The 22,553-nt window shown below is 47.2% G+C and overlaps 1 protein-coding gene across 1 annotated transcript in view; it reads left to right on the top strand.

Moving 5' to 3' along the window:
- Positions 1 to 18,824, top strand: part of LOC144153143 (uncharacterized) — a 90,562-nt gene extending 71,738 nt beyond the window's left edge. Inside the window, exons 5-7 of the mRNA XM_077684794.1 lie at positions 5,368 to 5,577; positions 12,377 to 12,587; positions 18,255 to 18,824. Of these exons, the coding sequence (XP_077540920.1) occupies positions 5,368 to 5,577; positions 12,377 to 12,587; positions 18,255 to 18,374 (541 nt within the window). The 3' untranslated portion in view covers positions 18,375 to 18,824. The remainder of the gene's footprint in view (positions 1 to 5,367; positions 5,578 to 12,376; positions 12,588 to 18,254) is intronic.
- Positions 18,825 to 22,553: the final 3,729 nt, after the last annotated feature.

Raw genomic sequence — 22,553 nt, 5'->3', positions numbered from 1 at the left:
CGTCAGAACGCTGCGAGGATTACTGCACCACGTCAGAAAAAAAGAACTAGTGTTTTTTTTTTTTTTTTTTTTTTTTTTACGGCGTTCTTCGAGATAAACTCAGCAGTCCCGTTGCCGCAGACCAGGGCGTCCCGGCCAGCGCGCTTTCCACAATCTTGAAAGAAAAGGACGCCATCATCCGCGCCACTTCGTCTGGAATTGCGTCGAGGTAATCTCAAGGCCACCCCGTACGAGAGGGTGGAGGAAGCCCTGTTTACGTGATCTCGAGGATATGAGAGCCAAGAACGGTCCGCTCAGCGGGGAAGTAGTACAACAAAAAGTGCTCTGTTTGACGCGTCTGCTGACGTGCGACGAATTAGGGCAAGGCCCGACTGGCTTATTTTCACCGCGGACTTCAAGCTGGTAGCTAAATTATGGGCAGGCGAGTGCCGCGGCTGCCGCAATAACGGTGTCATGGTAGCTGCTGGAATGGGCTCCCTTTAGCCGTCGAATTTATTGCGTGAACTGCGTGTAAAATGACAGCCCCGATTTTACGAAGTTTTAAATTTAACGAAATAATTCGCGGTTCCCTGTGACTTCGTTATATGAAGTTTTAACTGTAATTCCCCTTAAAAAGAGGTTATCATTATAAGTTATTGATTATTATTATGAGTGATTATTATATGGTTAATGTACCGTATTTCTGCTCTTCGGTGTACCGTTACTAGATCGTTAATATCTCAAGCCAACGCCGGCAGATTTAAACACTCAGTTTGCTGTGCATGCGGGATATATCATTTGGGCGTAATATTTTGATTTTAGGATTGCTTTATTTTGTCCCTGACGTATCGCCTCATCAGAACGTCATTTTTAAACGAGTGCGATAGGGCTGTTTTGTGCGACCATTTTTGAAATCCGCGCTATTTTAGCATGAATAACTAACATGATCACGGACCCTGCAACACTACTTCTAATTTTCTTTCTAAATCTGGTATGCTTTCAGAACGCAGTCGACAAGAGCACGCAGTATTTATTTAGAATAGCGGATTACAAATTACCTCAGCCACGAATTACTTCTCTGCTCACGTCAGATAACTTGCAATTCAGGTGCAGCAATGAACGCATTCGGTAGCTGCTTTGAAGACAATCGCAGCGACATGAAAGCAGTATATCACAGCGGTGAGCCAATCACGCAGGCTTTCGCAGTGCTTCCGGGCACGAAGGCAAGGATGAAGACGTTTGTCGGCAGCGTTGCAGGGCCCCTTCAACAGGAAGTACACCTGTACCTAAAGTGAGAACGCCTTTACCCAGGAGCACGGGGTACAACCGGGCGCCGGACCAGGACCAGTTCCGGTTGGATTGTATGCGCATGACCTCGCACATTTTCGAGCCCGTGCTTGCCTCAATGGGGATTCAAGTAGATCAGGAAACACAAAAAGCTGTGACCGAAATGACGGCCGCGATCTCCGCCTGCCTCAGCGGACAGTAAGCAGCGTTGACTTCTGCCTGCTTCAACTTTGTCCTCGTATGGCAGATTGGCAGACTGATCCCTGCCAAACTGTATCGGGCCTTCTCCACCAGGGCCACGCGCATGCGCAGTAGCGTTTTGAAAGAGGCGGATTATTTATGTATTATTCAATAAGCGTTAAACGCGTTATGCTGGCACACCCGGGAATTCCCTAGCACTACCACGTCTGGAATATACACCGCTTGTGCCATTTATACATCTATACCCATAAAGATAAGTGCCCGACTGACTGACTGACTGACACACTCACTCACTCACTCGTCAACGCCCTGCGAAAGCTTCCAGACCTAGAAACTTGAAATTTCGGGAGTCTATTTGTGGCATCGTGTAGTGGCTCGCTGAGGCGATATTTTTGGAAATTGTATTCCTAACCGGAAAAGAGGGAAATTGTGTTTTCGAAAATTCGGGGTTTTCTCGTTCCCCCGTTCACATAATCAAGTACTTTTTGGTCGTACGTGTAGCCCTTAAGACTACCTAAAAAGTGGTTGTAGGGTTTCACCCTAACCAACACTAGTGGGACGATCCCGCAATTCGGAACAAGATGGGTGTTCCTAAAGATTCTCTAATAAATCCTTCACTGACTCAGCTATCCAATTGCTTTTCGCTAACTTATGCTACTCATACAAATGCAGAAAACCAATTTTAGGGATATCGCCCTGCGGCGCCGGTAAAATACTGAAACGATTTTTTTGAAATTTCGATCCATGACGGGCTGAAAAGGCTTAACACTTGCTGTGAACGCCAAAGGAAATTGCAGGTTGTAAAAACTTTAAATTTGAGGAGAACATTCCTGTTATGGTCTAGGGGCTAAATATTGCTGAATTTTATCAAAAATACACCACTGAGAAAGCGAGAAGCGCTAAAAGATTCTTACACTTTTTTTTCTTTTTATCGCAGGCCCGTGAGATATCTACGAAATTTTTATTGATATAAATAACCAATACGAATCTGTAAGAACTGTTTTAGAAGATGTTCTCATAACACACATGTAATTAGGGGAATCGGGATGTTCGTTAAATGACCTGTTTTTACGTATTTCTCAAAAACTATAGAGCCCGTCGATATATCCATTTTGTTTTTTCTTATACATGCTGCCCATAAATATGTCCAGAAACCTATTTGAGGGTGAAACGTATAAACATCAAGCGGGATTTTTTAAAAATTTCTCTCCTCTCGAAGTGTAAAGCAGATCAATTTTACCGCATAGTATGGCGGTCGCCATCTGTTGGAAATTTTTGCCACCACACGCCTCCCGTAGGAACCCGTGTTATTAGAGGCGAATCACCTAGGGGCTCGGGCTGTCGGCGTCTTTTGTCGTCGTCTCCTATAGTCAGGGTACTAAAAGCCCGGGACACTCGCGCTTGAACGCAACGCGTGCTAAGAGAAAAGTGTTTTATGAATAAAACCGGTTCAAAATAAATTAACACGATTTCAAGAATTGTAAAACGCTCCCTGTCCCCTTCAGCGATCGTCAAACACAAGGAGAACCAGTTTGTAGACGGGTTATAATTTGTGTTGCACTCGAATGCCCACCGGCTCTTGATGCTAGGCTTGATAGCGTCGGGTGGTCGGTCGAAGTAAGGAAAGGCATACTTCCCTGGTGCCGGGGTCTCGTTGACCCCCGAGGACGATTCTCCAGGGCGTGGCACGGGCATTGCACTGTGCTCGTGTTGACCCTGCCACTACCCCAAACTGGGGCAGATGGGACATGCAAATTGCTCAAAGCCGGTTCAACGCAAGAGAGGGCGCCACCACCTCAGCAAGCGAGCGATTGTTCCTTCCTCCGGCGCTTCTCCGGCGTCCAATCAGCGCGCGCCGTGTGGCAGGAGAGAGACAGAATCTTTGAATACACTTATACACTGCATGTTTCTCCCTTCCCCAGGTTTCACGTTAGTGGAGATGGCCCGTTTTGTGTTATAAATATGAATGATGGGTATTCTTCCCACCTACCACATAATACCGTAAAAACCCGCGTATAATACGGACCCGCTTATAATACGAGGTGTAATTCGGGGACAGCAAAATCAGAAAAAAAGTTTGCATCCGCATATAATGCGAGGTAAAGAGCACAGAAACCATTTATTTGCACTGCAGTTACCGTTCAGTCATTGTCAGTTTTCGCTGGCACTGTCTCCCGACTTTCGTTTAGTCATCATCAGGTTCGCTGCCGCTGTCTCCTGAAGCCGCCTTGTCGGAAATGTCTTCCCACAGAAAGTGGTCCTCAGTGTCATCAAGGGCGTTCGCAATGCCGCATTTCTTAAAAGAGCGACTGACGAGCTCCTCTGGGATGCTGGCCCACGCATCCGCGATCCAGCCACAAAGCACCGCTGGAGAAACCCGCGTCAGCCATTCGGTAGCTGTAACTTACGGGTCTCCTGGCCTCATCCACTCTTGGTAGCAGGACCTGATGCAGTCTTTGAAAGGCTTGTTGATGGAAACGTCTAGCGGTTGCAGCTGGGATGTCATTCCTCCTGGCATGACAATGAGTTTGGTGCGGGGTTCGCGCAACAGCTTCTTCACGGAATCGGCCAGGTGGCAGCGAATTGCGTCCAACACGAGCACTGACGGGAATCCCCAAGAGTGCTCCAGGCCGCCGACACCACACAGACTTTATCCAGTCAAGCACCAGTTGCTTTCTCCACTCACGAATGCTGCCTTCGGTGACGCCGAACTGCCGTCCTGCGGCGCAATTCCTGATGGTCTCGGCACATAAAATAACTTTTCTTTTAATTGCAGCCGAATACTGTTTTCGTGCACCCGACATCGTGATAGACTTGCGGTGAACGTGCCGAGATCCTTCGCGTGGTTAAAACAATCAAAATGGCGCCGGCTGAGAGAAGCAGCAGCCAGCTTACGCCACCGCAATGTGGCGCACCCTCCGCTGAAACCGAAAGTTCAAATTTTCGGCTGAAAACTTTGGGATCCACATATTATACGAGGCACAAATTTCACATAGTAAAATTTGGAAAAAAAACCTCGTATTATACGCGGGTTTTTACGGTACTTCCCATGAGTTAGTAGTCCCCCCATTTGTGTAACTTGTATACAGTAGCCCAACCGGGTCGTGTAGTAGCCCACCCGGGCATGGCCAGGTACTACCGCTATAATATATTAATATTTAATAACAAGCCTTCGTTTCAACGAAAAGGGATTTATTGATTGATTGTAGGGTTTAACGCGCCGACGCTACTCAGGAGATGAGACGCGCCGTAGTGGAGGGCTCCGGATTAATTTTGACAACCTGGGGATCTTTAACGTGCGCCGAAATCTCGCACACACGGGCTTTTTTGCTTTTCGCCTCCATCAGAAAAGCGGCCGCCGCGGCCGGGAATCGATCCCGCTACCTCGTGCTCAGCAGCACAACGCCTTAGCCGCTAACCCCCCGCGATGGGTTCAGCGAAAAGGGGCTTACGTAACGTTAGCGCCCCTCATCACTAATCGCCTGCAATAACATGATAGGGGGGTGCTTTTCCTAAGTGCGTGGTGGGAGATGAACGAGCCCGTTTTCGGTATTCTGACACTTTTCTCGTAAAGGGTGGTTTGCATTCAGCTACCCGTGCTACCTCCTTCGTGCTTCTGCGAAGTTGGAGGGGATGTTTGTACGCGTTACTGACTGTACATGACTAGGCGTAGACGACGGCATCAGTTATGATGGCTTAAATTATCAATGACTGTCATTCACGTCGACGCAGTTGATCGGGGGCAGCAGGGAAGATGACACTTTCGCGCAGACGACGAAATGCCACACGAAGGTTTAGTGGCTGTGGCCCGCAAATGGTTTAATACTATGTACACAGCAGCCGCGAGCCACCAGTTTTAAATCTACGTTGGTGTTTCTTTTGTTCTCTACATCTTTGCAGTCAGTGGCTGGACTCCTTCACCAAGCCTGCGAAAATCCTTTTCGGCCTGCCTTCTGTTGTAGGCGACTACTACAAGAACGTTCCGTGGTCCAATCTGAGTTTCTTCTCCAGCTGGGTAGAGGGGGCAACTGAATGGCGCAAAGTCATCAAACCCGACGACGAGAACTTCGATCCACTGTACACCGAGATCGAAGTGACCACCAACGGGACGTTGGTGATTCCCGCATTGTTCCTGAGACAACCCTACTTTTCAAAGGATGGGCCTAGTGCGGTAAACGTCGGCGGACTAAGCCACCTAATCGCCAGGAGCCTCGCCAAAAGGTACGCCCTGAGCGGAGTTCATTCGCTATTGGATACCGTTCTTGCGCGCGGAGACTTGAGTGTTTGGAAAAGCTGCACATTTGTGAGATGCAGGCCCTGTAAGTGACAGAATCGTTCGCCCGTGCTCTGATATAAAATACAGAAACAATTGGCTGCAATTCACGGACTTATCGTCGCCAACGCTGACGTTACAGCGAAGTTTCCTGTTGTTTCCTAATCGAAACGTTAAGCTTCACAGAATTTCTCAAAGCCAGCAGATCGATTCCCGCCTGCGCCAACTCTCGCTGGCGCTCCCGACAGGCCGCTTCTTCTTCTGGAGAGCGCGCGACTTTACCCATTTTCCGAACATTCAAGAAACGACCGCCAAGCCCACTCGTCTCCTCCGAAGCATCCGTTGGCAGCGCGCTCTCCGAGTGGCCGACTCCTCACCTCCTGACTCCGGCCACCTGCGTCCGGCGGTTGCTTTCACCCACGCCAGGGCTCCCTAGGGCCAGTTTGTAGCGTCCGCAGCTCTTGTCGAGAATGAAGTTGTGTGTTTTTAACAAATGCAACTAATAATTTATTAGTGGTAGTACAAGGCTACTGTTTTATTTCTACGCAGGAAAAAGTTCGCGCGAAATATAATTACCAAATTTAGCTAACTACAGAGAAAACGTACTTTATGAAAGCGGTAACTATTATGGGACAAGCCAGTTGTACGATTCATTTTAATGTGTGGCTACGGTAACTTTATATGCAAATGTCTGTAAAAGAATGGCCATTGAAGTCCAAAGCTGAAATTTTTGTTTGGAGGAAACAAGCGGTTCGCACACATGGTACTTTATCATTCTGTTGCCTTGTTTTTACTTGACGGGAAAAGCGACTGTCATTACCAGGAACCAAGCCGAAACTTCGTGTTCACTAGTGCAGTGCTTTATTCATAAAATGGTTTAAAATGATATTGTGATATAAATGCATTTCTAATATCAATGTTTGCAAAGCCAGCCATACCGTTACACTATTTTGTGCTCCATGCCGAATCTTCACACAAATGTGTGACTTTCTCCCTTTCTCGCCAATCATTGAGCTGCTTGGTGATAGTTGAGCCCACGAAGAGTACTGTGAACATTGCACACGACAAGAAAAAAAATCGAGTTGGAATTGTAAGAATATTACACACCCGAGTTAATTGGTTACTAAGTAGCAAGCAACCACTTTATTTTATTTGTTTAACTTGTGATTTTGTGTGCATTGCATAGACGGGTGCAAATAAACATGGTTTTCTTCGTTTATGCAGTCGGTAATACAATATTTTATTTTTAAAGTCAGAAACAAGAAAAAAATACCCTGCGAGGTCTGCGGTGGCCCCGGCAACTGCAGCAGTAACGCGAAATGAAGCAAACCCATCTTGAGATGTAATGGACGACGACCAAGACTTTAGAGTTCATGCATGCGCACCTACGTTTGTGTAAAGGATGTTTTTTTTAGGAAATACTTTCGTGCAATTCGCAACAAGTGTGTGCCGGAATAGAGTTATTGTGGTTTATATTTCGGGTTGTTCGAACTAGTTTCGGTTTTTGTTTCACCGTGAAACACGCCCATATTTTCCAACGATATCTGTGATCGTGCATTAGCCATACTTCTGGAGTCACCATGGTACTTTAGTCACATGTTTTTGACTTCAGAGACGGACCGGATAAACGGGATGAAATAAAGAAATTCGGTGGCCAACAGTGGACTCGAGCAGCGCAGGACAGGAGCGGTTGGAGGTCAATGGGAGAGGCCTTTGTCCTGCAGTGGACCTGAGTAGGTTGATGATGATGATGATGATGATGACCGTTTCTAGCGAGCAAGTATTGTTTGATATAATTGACGTACAACGCTTCGCGGCAAGCTGCATATGCCTGTGCGATGGGTACACCTGCACAAAATCTAAAGCAAATAAAAAGCGAAGTAATATACGTAATTAGGAAATCAGACTAACTGAAATTTTTTATCGTAAACCATAAAACCACTTCGCAGGGTGAAACACCAGACCGGTCTTCAGCACGACCACACATTTCCGTTCGATAATCCTGTCAGAAAAAGCGTCGTAGCTGCTCAGCAGATATTTGCGGGGGCTAGGGTAAAGCCTACGGCACAAACGTTATTCAATCAATGTTCAGCTTAGCAGCTCAAAGTACTGCAATCCAACAAGTAAACAGCAATGTCCGATGCAATGCTGGAAGCGCCTGTCCTGTCCTCTTTCTTGTGTTCGCCTATTTTTACTGCTCAAAACATGTAGTAGATGTCCGTTATGACGGAGGGGGATCTCAACATATGCACTTTTTATTTGTGAGCCTAGTTGCATGCTACCGAAGCGTAATTTCATGAAGCACGAAGCGTGTGCATCCACTGTGTGGGTTCAAATCTATGGGTGGAGGCATTTTTTTATTGGCCGAATGTGTTTCATTGGCCGATTCGCCGACGACGTGGCGGATAGTACGGAGAAAAGGCGTGTAGGTCAGATCCGTAGCTGCGGGACAGACGCCCCGCGGTTCACCATCTCCGATGAAGTGGAGCACCGAAGTTCAGCCACCGCGTCCACCTTTAGCTCGGCCTTACTGCGTGAAACGATACTTATTAGCTTGAAGCGGCGCAAGGAGGTTTATGCGGCCCATTTCTGCAGTCAGTAACATGTGAATATCGGATCGTGTATATTTCTGAGGTATAACCAATGCGCGATTACAGATAACGTCAGAAACCATATACGTATTACACGGCGGAACCGAAACCGAAATTGTCTCGAATTGCGACGAAATGTGCCATAAAACTACATCGTTACAATTTCACTCCATGCCAATAGCACTAATGTTTTCCCTAAGGAAAAAATAACACTGACAAAAGCGCAGTTGCGTATGCACGAAATTTAGTACACTTAACAGCGTCCAATCGTATTTCAAGACAAGTTCGCCTCACAGGAAACGTAACGCAACGTGCTCGGACGATACCCAGGATTTTAAACTTTATGTATACGCAGATGATTGTCTGTCAATGCTATTGTTTTAGAAGTAGCTCTACTGCTACTGGCAGCAAGCACATATGTCGGAATGCAGTTGTTGTAGTTTATTTTTGGAGAGTTGTTCAAACCAGTTTCGGTTTTGGTTCCCCGCAGCAACATGCTTGAGTCCAACGTAATCGCTGGTTTGATGTTGCTGTTGGCTGCATAATAGGTCAGATAAGGATGCCAGACGCAATTAAAATCGTAACGTGTATTAGATGACGCGTTCGCAGTGGCTGCACGCCCTCCGTAGCAGCGGAGACGCTCAGCTTCTCCCTCAACTTCGGAGCTTGCCTTGCTCGTCTCTGTGTCTTAAGAGGCGCGTTCGCACGAGCCTGGCAGTCGGCGGATTCGGCACTGTGCCTCCAAGCTGCCGGAGATATGTCAACACCACACCAACGAAAACCTCGCCAGCGCGTCAGTGTCTGTCTACACGTAGTCTTGAAACTCGCTCATACTGCAATGATGATTGCAGCGCAAAATGATGAATGCAGTAGATAAAACATTACCTATACAAAAAGAAATAAACTGCCCCCCCCCAAAAAAAAAAAAAAAATTCAACCAGAGATTCGAACCTCCTCCTACGATGCACTGCATCTAGTGCTTCACAGCACTCGTCCATGCCACATTTCCTTTGTTTTCTGCATGAAAAACTTCCGGTTATTATGCAAAACAAAATTTGGCAGTTATCCAAGAAGGATAACACCACAGCAGCAGAAGGATAACACCACAATAAAGCACCCGCAAAAACTTCAGCAAGCAGACACGCGCGTCCAACAGGTGCAACCACTGTGGTGGGTGACTTTCCTCCGCATAGATTCTCTCCACCAACGCAGCCAGCTCCCAAAAAACGGACTTCGTTGGGTGGGGGAGTTCCGCACGGCGGTCAGTCATGCGGCACTTCTATAAGCTATACAATCCCATCACAAAAAAATATATCATAGGGCACTCCAGTAGTATCTACAGAAGGCAAGAACCGCATTGTGTAAAGGGACATGGACATTACCTTTTAACAGTTTGTTGCAAAACATCCTACGAAACGTCATAGAAAATCGGCAAGGAGGATGCAGAGATTAGGGGAACACTGCAAAATTAATTTTTCTACTAAGAAAGCCGTGTAAACACAACCAGAGTGGTCGAAACATAGTCTAAGGACTCCACACTATAATCTCCACAAGTAATCCCGCAATGTTTACAAATCAATTCACCGTCACCTTTAGGTAATTCGACTTCCGTACACAAGGTGCTGTGTATGAACAACGTCACAGGCGGTCCGCATGTGTTTGTGGACATTGCTTTTGTTGAGGGTGCATATTCCTGCTTTCCGAAAAAAACAATTCGTTCTCCGTCATATTTAAACTTCGTTAGTACGGTGGCTTGGATTATTTGGTGCATACTAACTGAATTCGTAACAGCGCAAAAAGACGCGCAAAAAATAGCGCCGTACGTAGTCGTTTCTTGTCCCGTCTTTGGCGCTTTTTGAATTCAGTTAGTCACATTTAAATGCTTGAAGAATTTGGCGGGTATTCTCAACCCTCTGCCGACACTATTGCCAACACAAATCGCGCAGGTATTGCCGTACGCTAAACCGTCGAATACGTGCTCAGATGTTCCACGGACCGCTTAAACCGTACCGCCGCATTTCTAAAAACAAATATGTACCTTCCACTCTTACAAGAAGTGGACAAAAATGAATCGCCAAGCTTCGTCTTGGAGCTGCAACAAAGAACTCGATAGGCTTCCACCGAACCGCGTCCCAACAGCGTAATATCGGTCGCTGGGAAACTGAGGCCCGAGAACAACACTTTTGTACTAGGGTGGCGTAAATACACTGCACTGTCGCCGTTGAGGGTCAATATCCCGCCGTTATTTAGCTTACTCAGTTCCTTAAAACAGTTGAATCATGACAGACGAACCAAACATAGCCTTTCGGGCATTATCCATTCACTCTGGTGAGGCCGGTATTGCGCACAGTCTTGCGCAGGATCAAAAGGCAGCGCAGTAAAATGAGGCAATTTCTGATATTTATAAATAGTTAGGCTTCCAGGTAGAAAGAGTGAAGTTATGTGAATGATATAAAGGGGAATTGTTCACTCCGGCGAACCCATCTAAATTATAAAAGAAAATTGCAAAGTGCACAATTGAGGAAGTAAATATTCGCAGATTTCAGGTTTAAGGGCCAAACACATGCCCGGAGAGCGACGCCTTTCCGCACGCGTTTTCTTTCTTTTTTTCCTCTTCAAAACCGGTCCTGAAGCCTTCATGCGCGTTCCTGACCGCAGCCGTACCCGTTTCTATAGAGGAAAAACGTGCGCAAACGCGTCGTTCTCCGCAGATGTGTTTGGCTCTTTACTATTCTTGCTCTTTCTTCTATTCTTCTGTATGTAAAAAAATGTAATGTAGAATAAATGAATGTGAGATCCTTTACTGACCACGTACTTTTTAAAAGACCCAAATACCACATAGCAAACAATATAAATTATGATTTGTCAGCCCAGGCGGTATGCTTCCTTTCGTTATGGTGAAAATTTTTGGCCTTGCGTACAAGCGCAGTCAAAAGATGCATCCATGCCGGTTAATGCGGGAGCCCACCGCACCGCCTTACCCCTTGCGCATATATATGAAACAGCCAGGGGCAGAAACAAATATTATTAGCGCTATCGACTTCTAACGACACCGCCATCAACTCTTTGACCAGAGCTGTGTGTATTTCGTGGTAGCCCGTCCCCGCCATTCCTGGGAAAGCTAAGCCGCCGTCACCGCGCCCCGCCAACAAAGAGATGATGCTTGACCGATTTCGCTGTACGCCGCCGCATCGAGAATGGCATTAGAAGACCCTTTTAGGTGCGAAGCACCTGAGGACCTCGCGTTGTCGGTGCCTTGGTGTCCGCATACACAGTGTTGCGCATGCGCGAAGAGCTTTGGATTGGATTTGATATGATTTAATTTGATTGGATTGGATTTAACTGGATCGTATTGAAATATATTCGATTGGATTGAAATGGATTGGATTGGATTAAATTGAATTGTATCAGATTGGATTATATTGGAATCGTATATACTGTACACACGTGTTGTCACTCATAACATGCACATGCACAAGTTGGCAATGCCACGGGTGATTTACGGTAAGAACGATCCCCAGTGCTTCGCCCACTTGTCATGATTCACTTCATAGAGATGCGTGATTTTTTCATTCGCTTCGGCGATAGTGAAAGCAGATGAGGACAAGCTTTCAGGAAGAAGGCGACTATCGGGTAAACTCTATGGCTTAAATATCCCTGAAACGTCACGAAAAAATTAGATAACCGGCAGAGAGAAATGCAAGCCATAATTATTATTTTTTCAGCAAACGAGGCGTCGTTGGCTGTCGAGCAACAGCCGAAATAGCTTCGCAACGCGTGATGATTCAGTCAAAACAAAGTAATTCAACATTTAGTGTTCCTTGAACGCAGCACATTGTTCAAGCCCTTAAAGCGTCTACAAACGTCCATTATATGAGCTCACGTGCACGAATATGGCCGAAACTTTTCAGCATCCGCCGCAGCAATGCCTACGGTTTTGGCAATCACAGCAGCTGTAATGGTAGTCGGAATACCGACACTGCTGCCAAGTCATCTAGTGGAACTGTAAAGTACTCCCTGGATCAAACCGGGGTTCTCTGTCCAGGTACTTAAAAACCGGTGCCTCAATCCCGGCCGAGTGCTTGGAACGGCAGGGACCACAAGGGACCCTGCTGGATGGGGTGGTGGAAAACCTCCTCGCCTACGCCTGCGTTCGTCCCGCCATGGTCGTCACCGGTGCGAGGCGAGAACTGGACCTTCCACAATTGCCGTGGCTTACACAAGATGGCATAATGTACACTTTCGCCTGCCTCAAGGTATGACAAACCACCGTTAGCGTGCAGCGGTAAAAGGGCCCGGTATACCTCTCGGCCTAAGCTTTATTTTTTTACTCTTGAAGTCATAGCGTCCTGGTGCCTATACGCAACGCGTATAAATTTCCCTAACCATCTTTAAGTCACAAAACTAATTCCCCTGCTATACTGGCGTCTCGAATGTCTCCGAACGGTATGCCGTTCGACTTAATTGAGGGACTTCGAATGCCATTCAGAATATGTCGTGATCCACTACAATTTCGATGGCGATTGAAAGCTTTAACACTATCTTGCTGGGCTGCAATGGCGCTGCCACCGCCGATTTCTGTTTTCGCACACTAATGCAACAATCATATTTAGGAGTAGCTTTTGGCAGTAAAATGATATCAAATTATAAATATCGCAAGCTTTGACGCTCAGACGCCCAGGACCCAGCTCATGCAGTCTCCGCCGCGTGAAGAAAATACGCTGCGTGTTTAGAGAACAACGTTAAGGTATGTGCCCCCAGGCAACTTTTTATTTTTTCTCTTCTTTATGGGCCACTGGCCCCTCCGCGAAGGAATTCTAATCCCAAACCTTTTCCAGCGCGTTAATCCTCTGACGTGTATTTAAAAGCCAACTCAGAAGGCACAAGCGCATTCGCGTTAATTCGCACAGACTCCCGGGATCCAGCTCAGTCTCCGCCACGGGAAGAAAAAAAAATAATAAACTGCGTGTTTTGTTACGATATGTGCCCCGGACAACTTTTGATTTTCCGCCTCGCGTGTAGAAAGACCGTGGTTTGAATCCCGGTGCCGGACAATCCCCCCCCCCCCCCCCCCCCAAAAAAAAAATATTGCAATTATGGAATTGCAGTTGGGGCTTGGGGTGCGGCCTGACCCCGGCGACCATTGCCGGTAACGCGCTCCCTCACCAGAGCAGGATTGGCCACCTTGGTGCAGTAACGGCCACAACCTCCCATGAATACGCCAATTAACCCACGGCCGTCAGTCTCCAGTGGCTGAGAAGCAACTGACCACGGTGGCGGTCAGACCTGTGACGCAGCAGTAGGTGCTAAGAATCCCTGGACCCGGACAGGCCGCCATTGGAATCTGAACCTGACAAAGTTCGACACGAGAACCTTATCTAGTGAAGCGAGTCTAGAGGTGCTGTTCGAGGAATTAAAGGGCATCAAATGGGATGTCACATAGGGCTTAGTGAGGTTAGGAGAACAGGTGAAGCCTTTACGGTGCTGAAAAATGGACAAGTTCTATGTTACCGTGGTCTAGAGGACAGAAGAGAACTGGGCGTTGGATTTCTAGTCAATAAAAGCATAGCTGGCAACATAGAAGAATACTATAGCATAAACGAAAGGGCAGCAGGTCTTGTAATTAGGCTCAATAAGAGGCACAAGCTCAAGGTGGTACAGGGCTATGCCCCAACATCCAGTCATGACGACCAGGTAGTAGAACGCTTCTATGAAGATATGGAATCGGCAATGGGTAACGTAAAAACACAGTGTACCGTAGTTATGGGATATTTCAATGCTAAAGTAGGCAAGAATCAGGCTGGAGACAAGGCAGTTGGGAACTATGGTCTGGGGTGTATAAATAGCAGGGGGGACCTACTAGTTCAGTTTGCAGAACGGAATATTGATTGATTGTTGTAGGGTTTAACGCGCCGACGCAACGCAGGCGATGAGGCGCGCCGTAGTGGAGGGCTCCGGATTACTTTTGACCACCTGGGCATCTTTATCGTGCGCCGAAATCTCGTACACACGGGCGTTTTTGCTTTTAGCCTCCATCAGAAAAGCGGCCGCCGCGGCCGGGAATCGAACCCGCGACCTTGTGCTCAGCAGCGCAACGCCTTAGCCACTGAGCCACCACGGCGGGTGCAGAACGGAATAACCTACGCATAATGAATACCTTCTTCTGTAAACGGGAGAGCCGGAAGTGGACGTGGAGGAGCCCGAATTGGGACCTTCAAAATGAAATAAACTTCATATTATGCGATAACGCTGACGTCGTGAAGGATGTGGAAGTGCTCGGAAGGGTAAGGTGTAGTGACCATCGTATGGTAAGATGTCGAATTAAGCTAAATTTGAGGAGGGACCGTAACAAGCTAGTACGAAAGAAGCCGATTAATGAGCTAACAGTAAGGCGTAAAGTAGAAGAATTCAGGATCGCGCTGCAGAACCGATACTCATCTCTAACCGAGGAAGCCGAGCTTACGACACAGTAAGCCAGCGACAACCTTACACGCATTATCACGGAGGGTGCGGTAGAAGTCGGGGGCACGATGGCTATAGAGGATACGGGTAAACTTTCCCAGGAGACGAAAGATCTAATTAGGAAACGGCAAACCATGAAAATCTCCACCCCAGCTGACAGAATAGAACTAGCGGAGCTTTCGAAGTTAATCAATAAGTGTAAGACAGCTAGCTGACATACGGAAGTATAATATGGAGAGGATCGAATACGCTGTAAAGAACGGAGGTAGCCTGAAAGGAGTAAAGAGGCCTCTTGGCGTGGGGAATAATCAGATGTATGCACTTAAAGACAAACAAGGCAATGTCATCACAAATAGGGATAACATAGTCACAGTGGCCGAGGAGTTCTATAGGGATCTGTACAGTAGCCGGGACATCCAGGATAATGCCGAACGAGAAAGTAGTTCAGAGGAGATAGACATCCCACCAGTAACGACCGAAGAAGTAAGGGAGTCTTTGAAAGAAATGAAAGGGAGCAATGCACCTGGTGAGGATCAGATAACAGCAGACCTCTCCGAAGGATGGAGAAGAAATTGTACTTGAAAAACTGGCAAACCTGTATACGCAATGCCTAATTACCGCAAGCGTACCGGAATCTTGGAAGAACGCGAACATCAACCTAATCCACAAGAAAGGTGACATGAAGGACCTGAAAAATTACAGGCCAATAAGCTTACTGTCAGTCGTCTACAAGGTACTTACCAAGATAATCGCTAACTGAATTTCTGCAACTTTAGATTTCAGTCAACCTAAAGAACAAGCAGGGTTCCGTAAAGGTTATTCAACAATGGACCATATTCACACGATCAATCAGGTGATAGAGAAGTGCGCTGAGTATTATGAACCCCTATATATAGCCTTCATAGATTATGAGAAAGCATTCGACTCGGTCGAAACCCTAGCAGTACGGAACCAGGGGGTAGATGAGCATTATGTAAAAATACTAGAGAATATCTGCAATGGCTCCACAGCTACCATCATCCTCCATAAGGAGAGCAGTAAAATACCTATAAGGAAGGGCGTCAGACAAGGAGACACAATCTCTCCAATGTTATTCACAGCATGTTTACAAGAAGTATTCAGAACGTTGGATTGGGAACAGGTGGGACTAAGGGTTAATGGAGAATACCTCAGTAACCTCAGATTTGCTGGTGACGTTGCCTTGCTAAGTAACTCGTGGTACGAATGGCAAAGCATGCTTTCCGCACTAGACGAACGGAGTAGAACCGTGGGCCTGAAAATTAATATGCAGAAAACTAAAGTAATGATCAATAACCTCGGGACAGCACAGCGGTTTGAGATAGGTGGCGAGGCAGTGGAAGTGGTGAGCGAATATATCTACTTAGGCCAAGTTGTGACCCCGGATGCCAACCATGAGGCCGAGATAACTAGAAGGATCAGAATGAGGTGGAGTGCATACGGCAGACATTCTCAGATAATGAATAGCAGCCTACCATTGTCCCTGAAGAAGAAAGTGTATGACAGCTGCATCTTACCGGTACTCACCTACGCGGCAGAAACTTGGAGGCTCACTAAGCGGGTTCAACTTAAATCGAGAACGACTCAGAGGGCAATGGAGCGGAAAATGATAGGTACATTAAGGGACAAGAAGAGAGCGGAGTGGGTGAGGGAACAAACGCGTGTTAAGGACATATTAGTAGAAATTAAGAAGAAGAAATGGACTTGGGCAGGGCATGTAATGCGCAGGCAAGATAACCGTTGGTCATTAAGGGTAACAGAGTGGATCCCTAGAGAAGGCAAGCGTAGCAGGGGGCGGCATAAAGTTAGATGGGCAGATGAGATCAAGAAGTTTGCAGGGATAAATTGGTCACAGTTGGCACAGGACCGGAGTAATTGGGGAATAATGGGAGAGGCTTTTGGTGATGATGATGGGTGGCTTTTTGCTTAATTTTGAATTGTAATCTAGTTATTTGATATTTTTAGGCGCATGCTTTGTGCTGCCTGGCCACATTGGTTTTGCGCTTGCTCACACTGGTGTTGAGAGTACGGAATTAAAATATGCTGATATCATGATTTAAGCGAATAAAAGGTTAACAAAGTCTCAGAATTAAAATGTTTTGTTCGTTTTACGTGCTCAAGTGATATATTTTTTCTATGCTAATTTGGAATACCATGCGCGAGAATGCAAGAAACGGCGTTCGAGAGCCCTGATGTCTCTCGGGGTGCTCATTCGTCTCGACTGTCATTTGAGCCGGTAGCCATTCAAAAACCCAGTGAATCAGCACAACATTCACATTTGAGTCGAATGACGTTCGGTTCGAAGGCATTCAAGACGCCATTGTACCACCAGTGTAATATACTAGCAGATTAAAGTGTGCGAAACGGCCACAAGGGCCGTTTGTCTTTGCTCATGGTGGGGAATTATTTTGTTAAAGCTGTAGTTCTGTAGGAACAATTATATTTATTTAGGACAGTTTAGTAACTAGATCGAGGGGTGCACATTTTTATAACAGGATCTCTCACTTTTGAGGCAAAAACTCAATGATCCCGTGGGGAAAAGCCTCAGTCTGAAACTGCAACTAACGAATGTTCGTAAACTGCGCTTGAGGCTACTGAGCACACACTTTTTTAAGGAAAACAAATGAACGACGGGGACAGCACGACCGCAACAGCACAGCAGCACTAGCGACGTGAATTGCGATCGTGCTGTCCACGTCATTCGCGTGTTTTCCTTTAAAAAAGTGTGTCCTCAGTGCCCTCAAGTGCAGTTTACGAACATGCAAAACCAATTAGCCCAATTTACTGCAACTAACGAAGTCAAAACTTGTTTATCAGACCATTCGGAATCTTCTTTAGAAAACTCAAGTCCGCAACGCAGTTACCTGTTAAACCAGGTCTCATGCCTCAACGCAGGAGACACTTTTAAATGCAGAGCATTTCAGTAACTCACGATGTCACCCGTGTTGACGCCCGTCGTAGTCCGCACCGTCGTTGTCCGCACCCCTCCCCCTACACTATATAAAAAAATACTATCCGGCGCCTGGTTTCGATCCCTCGACCCTGCGGGCGGGACGCAATGTACATGGTGCTCTAACCACTGCGCCACAAAGCCGACTCAGAATGGGAGGCTACGAACGCGCCTTATATCCTTGACTCATTCAAACTACGTCAAGAAGCTGCTGATACAACGCTTTCACTACCACCAACTCCCCAAACACTAAACGTTAACGCAATACACCCACCCCCTATGCGACGCATTTACTCGAGTCCCCCTCGCGGGGAGATGGGCCCAATTTTTGTGCATGCAAAGATTAAAATTGATTTAAAATATTTTGACAGCGTTCTATGGCTGTTATATTGGACATTCCATTTTTCAAGTGCGAAATGCAGTTCTTCCTAAATGCAGTTCCAAAATGTCCAAAATGCAGTTCTTCCAAGACTGCTAATTTTATGCCCTTCAGGACTGCGTGAAAACTGACAGAAGGGAGGCGGCGACGTGCAGCTTTCCGTTCGAGCGCATGAAGCTATTCGACGAGGCCTTCAACTGCAGGTCCAACCAGCCTTTGTGCAACATCATCTAGGAGGCGCGCACACAACGGCCAGCCTGCGCCTTCACGGAGCACCAGATGTTTTTGCCTGTTTATTGTTATTGTTCGCCATCAAAGACAGAATGACGTTTTGAGGACTGTACAGGATGTCGTACATCAATAGGGTTGTTGGTCGGGGAGAACTTTACAAGCCCAGCCAAATGCTTTTTTGTGAAAGCCATATCGCGTATTTCTGCACCAAACTTTTTGATGAACTTCATGAGTGCTTTCTGAGTTTGCACGCTGTGTGTCCATCGGCTTCGGAGCAATCGAGTTGTATGCTGCCTACAGTAACTCTATCAGCTGGGATTTATTCTTGCGGACTCAGTACCGCTTGAAGTTCCTTCACCAAACAGGACCGTTTTTATCAAACTCTGCGATAACCGCTTTTGCTACCTGCAATGTGGATTGTTTGAGACCAAATCCGCATTACTCTGCCCTTGACCGCGGTAAGGTAACTGATTGCTTGACAATGTATACTTCCTTGTTCTAATCGGCTCCTGCTCTTTTATAGAACACGTTTTATTTGGATACCGATGTTTCCCAAATTTATTCGGGCTTCCCCTGAAAAGTTATTTTTTTTTAACTGTGCTATGACTTTTGTCGGTTTTTTTTTCTTCGCCAGTTGATTGGTTCTGAATTTTGCACACGGTGACGTTTATTCGGTTGAGGGGAACAGTGGATAGTCACTGCCTTTTTTCCCCCAAGAACGCCAGGGCACTATTCTAAACTAAACTAGACAGTTTGTCGTTCTAAATAAGCAGAAGGAGAAGGATGGGGATAGTGCTAAAAAGGAAGAAAACGAGTGTGAATCCGTTCTTAGTATTTCTTTATTAGCGGATTGCCGTGGCACCCGCCGCGGTGGCTTAGTGGCTAAGGTGTTGCGCTGCTGAGCATGGAGTCGCGGGTTCGATTCCCGGCTGCGACGGCCGCTTTTCTGATGGAGGCGAAAAGCGAAAACGCCCGTGTGCTCGATATTTCAGCGCACGTTAAAGATCTCCAGGTGGTCAAAATTAATCCGGAGCCCTCCACTACGGCGCGCCTCATCGCCTGCGTTGCGTCGGCGCGTTAATTCCTACAATCACCATATTAGCGGATTGCACCAGTGTCGCTGTAACAGTTCTTTCAAACCATGCTTGCCAGCGATACGAGGTGTGATGACACGTTTTATCATAAGTGCGGCCGTAATCGCTGTTATCGACATGGGGATAAGCAGAGTCATTGCCGCATGCAAGCATCGATTGACCAACGCCGCCTGTATAATCATTGCCTAACGTGTGAGCGAAAAATGGCCAAAGAGCCACTATCCTGTTGCTCTCTCCTACCCTTCCCCGCTCCGTAGCCTTCCTGCGTGCTTTCATGTCCGCCGGCCAGCGCCGCTTCTCGGAAACTATGCGAAATAGTTGAAAGTTTGTTTAGGGTTTCCGAGGCGGTGCTCCTACGCCTTCTTCTTTTTTCACCATGCCTGTCTGTCTTGGTCCGTCGCTGATAAAACCGCCTTTGCCTCGGAGCAAAATTACTTGTGCTGCCGCAGGCGGATGCCACCTTTGGGAACTTATCAACTTGGATTCCGAGCCCTGAAATTTTCTGGGTGAGTTATCCCCCCTCACCCCCCTCCGCATTTCGGTCATTGTTCACACTCCGCATCAGTACGCACTTTTTAAATTGAGGGGTGTATGTAGAAGCGCCCGGACAGCGTGGCGGAACCCTCTGATGCTTAGCCTTTTGTTTTCTGTAATCTTCTAAAATTCTCAATTACGGGCTATTTATGGAAAGTAACGGTAGAAGTGAGCGCCTGAACCACAAATCCTCCACAGCGATAAACATCAGTAAAATAATGGCTGCACCATACGAAAAAAATCGCTTTTCTGTTCGCTATTTGTCTACCCGACAATTAATATGTTCTTATACTATTTCAGTTCCGTTTCCGTCAGTTATCTTTGAAAAAATGCAGCAAGTATGAAGCGAGGACACGTTGAATGAGATCCCCAGTGCACCACAGAACTATCGCCCCGTCGCGGCTAAGATGAGAGCGAAACGGCTCTTGAAACCCAACAGGCAAGCTGACAGACACTCGTCGTAGCAGTGGGTGCAGCGTTCGCGACTCGCGAGCAGTAACGTAAGGCGAGATGTCCGCCGGCGCGCGCCACATTGCAGATGAGAGCCTGAACTAAGCGTCCCTACCCTTCCCATTGAAAAGTGTGCGGCGCGTTAGGCAATGTTTATACAGGCGGCGTTGAATTGACTGACATGTACCTATCTATCGGTAGCGAAGCCAAATCTGTCCAGATATGAGAGCGGGAGAGAGAGCGAATAAAAGTTTATTGAACTAAAGAGAGACAGGATTGGATTGGAGCTCGTCATTCCGAGATGTATTCGGCGGGCGAAGGCGGCATCGAGATTCCTTCGGGCCAACCGAAGCTGTATAGTCCAGGCCGCTACTCGCCAGGGATCTCTCCCAAACATCAGTAGTGAAAAGGTGGGAATCGGGGAATATATGTTGTATTCACTGGCGAGGCACACATGCAGGCAACCATGTGAGTGCGCCGTCAGTGGTTACGTCAGGATCCGCAGGATGGCGGTACTTGTCCGTGCTAAGAACATGATGTGTGTTGGACGTTCCAAATTGTACCCCACCGAACAGAGCAATGCCTCGACTCCAATGTGAGTGCGATTAATAACATCTCTCTTGACACCACCGTTGAGAATCGGTTGAAACGGAGCAGACGACGCACGCCGGTGTTTTTTTTCTGCGGCGTGCGGGCGCAGTGGCGCTTAAGCCGCGCCATATCTGTGGTGCATCGGCCATGTTCGTTGCCGTTGCCAGTGTTGCCAGGCGCATAAATTGACAAATAAACTTATTACTGAATACCATCTATTGGTCTCACCGCCTAACTTTAGTCGTAGCCTTCCGGTTTCTCCGCGAAATCGGCAAAGCGGAAGGATTGACGTTTACTTACCCCATTGTTGTCTCACGTTGCATATCCGCAACGCCGAGTTTAAATATACGCAGAGCTCATGTCAACTCATAGATTAGAAAAAAGTTGTCCGTACCCTACCCCCGTAGGAGTTTTACAGTAAAATGGTTCGCATTTCCCCCACTTGGGGGCCGCTGGCTCCTTCCAATCTTCTTTTAATATGGCGGCGGCCACGGGGAGCGGTGACTCGTTGGAAAAGGTGTGTATAATGACTTCTCACTTCGGGACTGATTAACTCGGATGACTGAAACTGCGCAAATATGTTATTTGTGTACTTCGGCATAACATATTTAAATTATGGGCACAGAGCATCGCTATTGTTCGCAGTGCACGTCTTGCACTGGGACTGTTGCATATATGCAACAGTGTTGCGCAGTGTTGCATATATGAAACAGTGCTGTTGGCCATAGAGTTTCATACAATAATAACTAGAGGGGAAACTGGCGCTAGTGTCAACGCGAACATGGCGGCGGCTCTTACGCTTCAATGTAAACATGGAGGAAAGAAAAGCTTAGGAGAGGCCCTGACGTCACACCCAGCGCAGCCGGAAACGCTATTTCTGTAAGTCGAATGGCGGACCATTGGCCCTCCATGCCATTGGCGGACTCTTTTTGCCTCTCTCTCTCGGTGCGATTCTCCGCCTCCTCCGTCCTGTATCGCCTCTCTTGTCGTCTGCATCTGCCAGCGCCGAGCCGGCGGAAATCAGCTGAGAGGCATGTAGAAGGCCGTTTTGCAGCGCGTGACCGTGAACCTAAACGCGCGGTTACACTGTTACACGTCTTCAGTGTTGCCGCAGCAGGTTTGCGAAGCGGCTCGCTCTAACAATGCCGCAATGCTCGGTGCCAGGCTGCAAGTCGCGATCGGTACCCAAGGAATTGGGCGTCACTTTCCACCGGTTATAGTGCATCATTCCGCTGACAAGTATTGCTGTACATTGGTGTGCATTTATCCTTTGTTTGCAATCGCCGCCGTTTATAGGTTCCCAAGCGATGGAGAACGCCGCAAACAGTGGGTGAACGCCGTGCGGCTACCGGACTGGAAAGTGCCCAAGTTTGCGTTGCAGTTTCACTGGCAATCCCAGAGATGACTAGTCAATTAAACGGCCGTTCTATATATATAGATAAGCAGCACTTCATGCAGATTTCACGCTAAAAAATTGTGGAATGTTTTTACCGTTGTTCGCGTGCCTTCGATA

The sequence above is a fragment of the Haemaphysalis longicornis genome, unplaced genomic scaffold, assembly GCF_048455015.1.
Source record: "Haemaphysalis longicornis isolate Haplotype H1 unplaced genomic scaffold, Haemaphysalis longicornis Haplotype H1 scaffold_9, whole genome shotgun sequence".
In the NCBI taxonomy this organism is placed as follows: domain Eukaryota; kingdom Metazoa; phylum Arthropoda; class Arachnida; order Ixodida; family Ixodidae; genus Haemaphysalis; species Haemaphysalis longicornis.
This window is presented reverse-complemented; position numbering and strand designations above follow the sequence as displayed.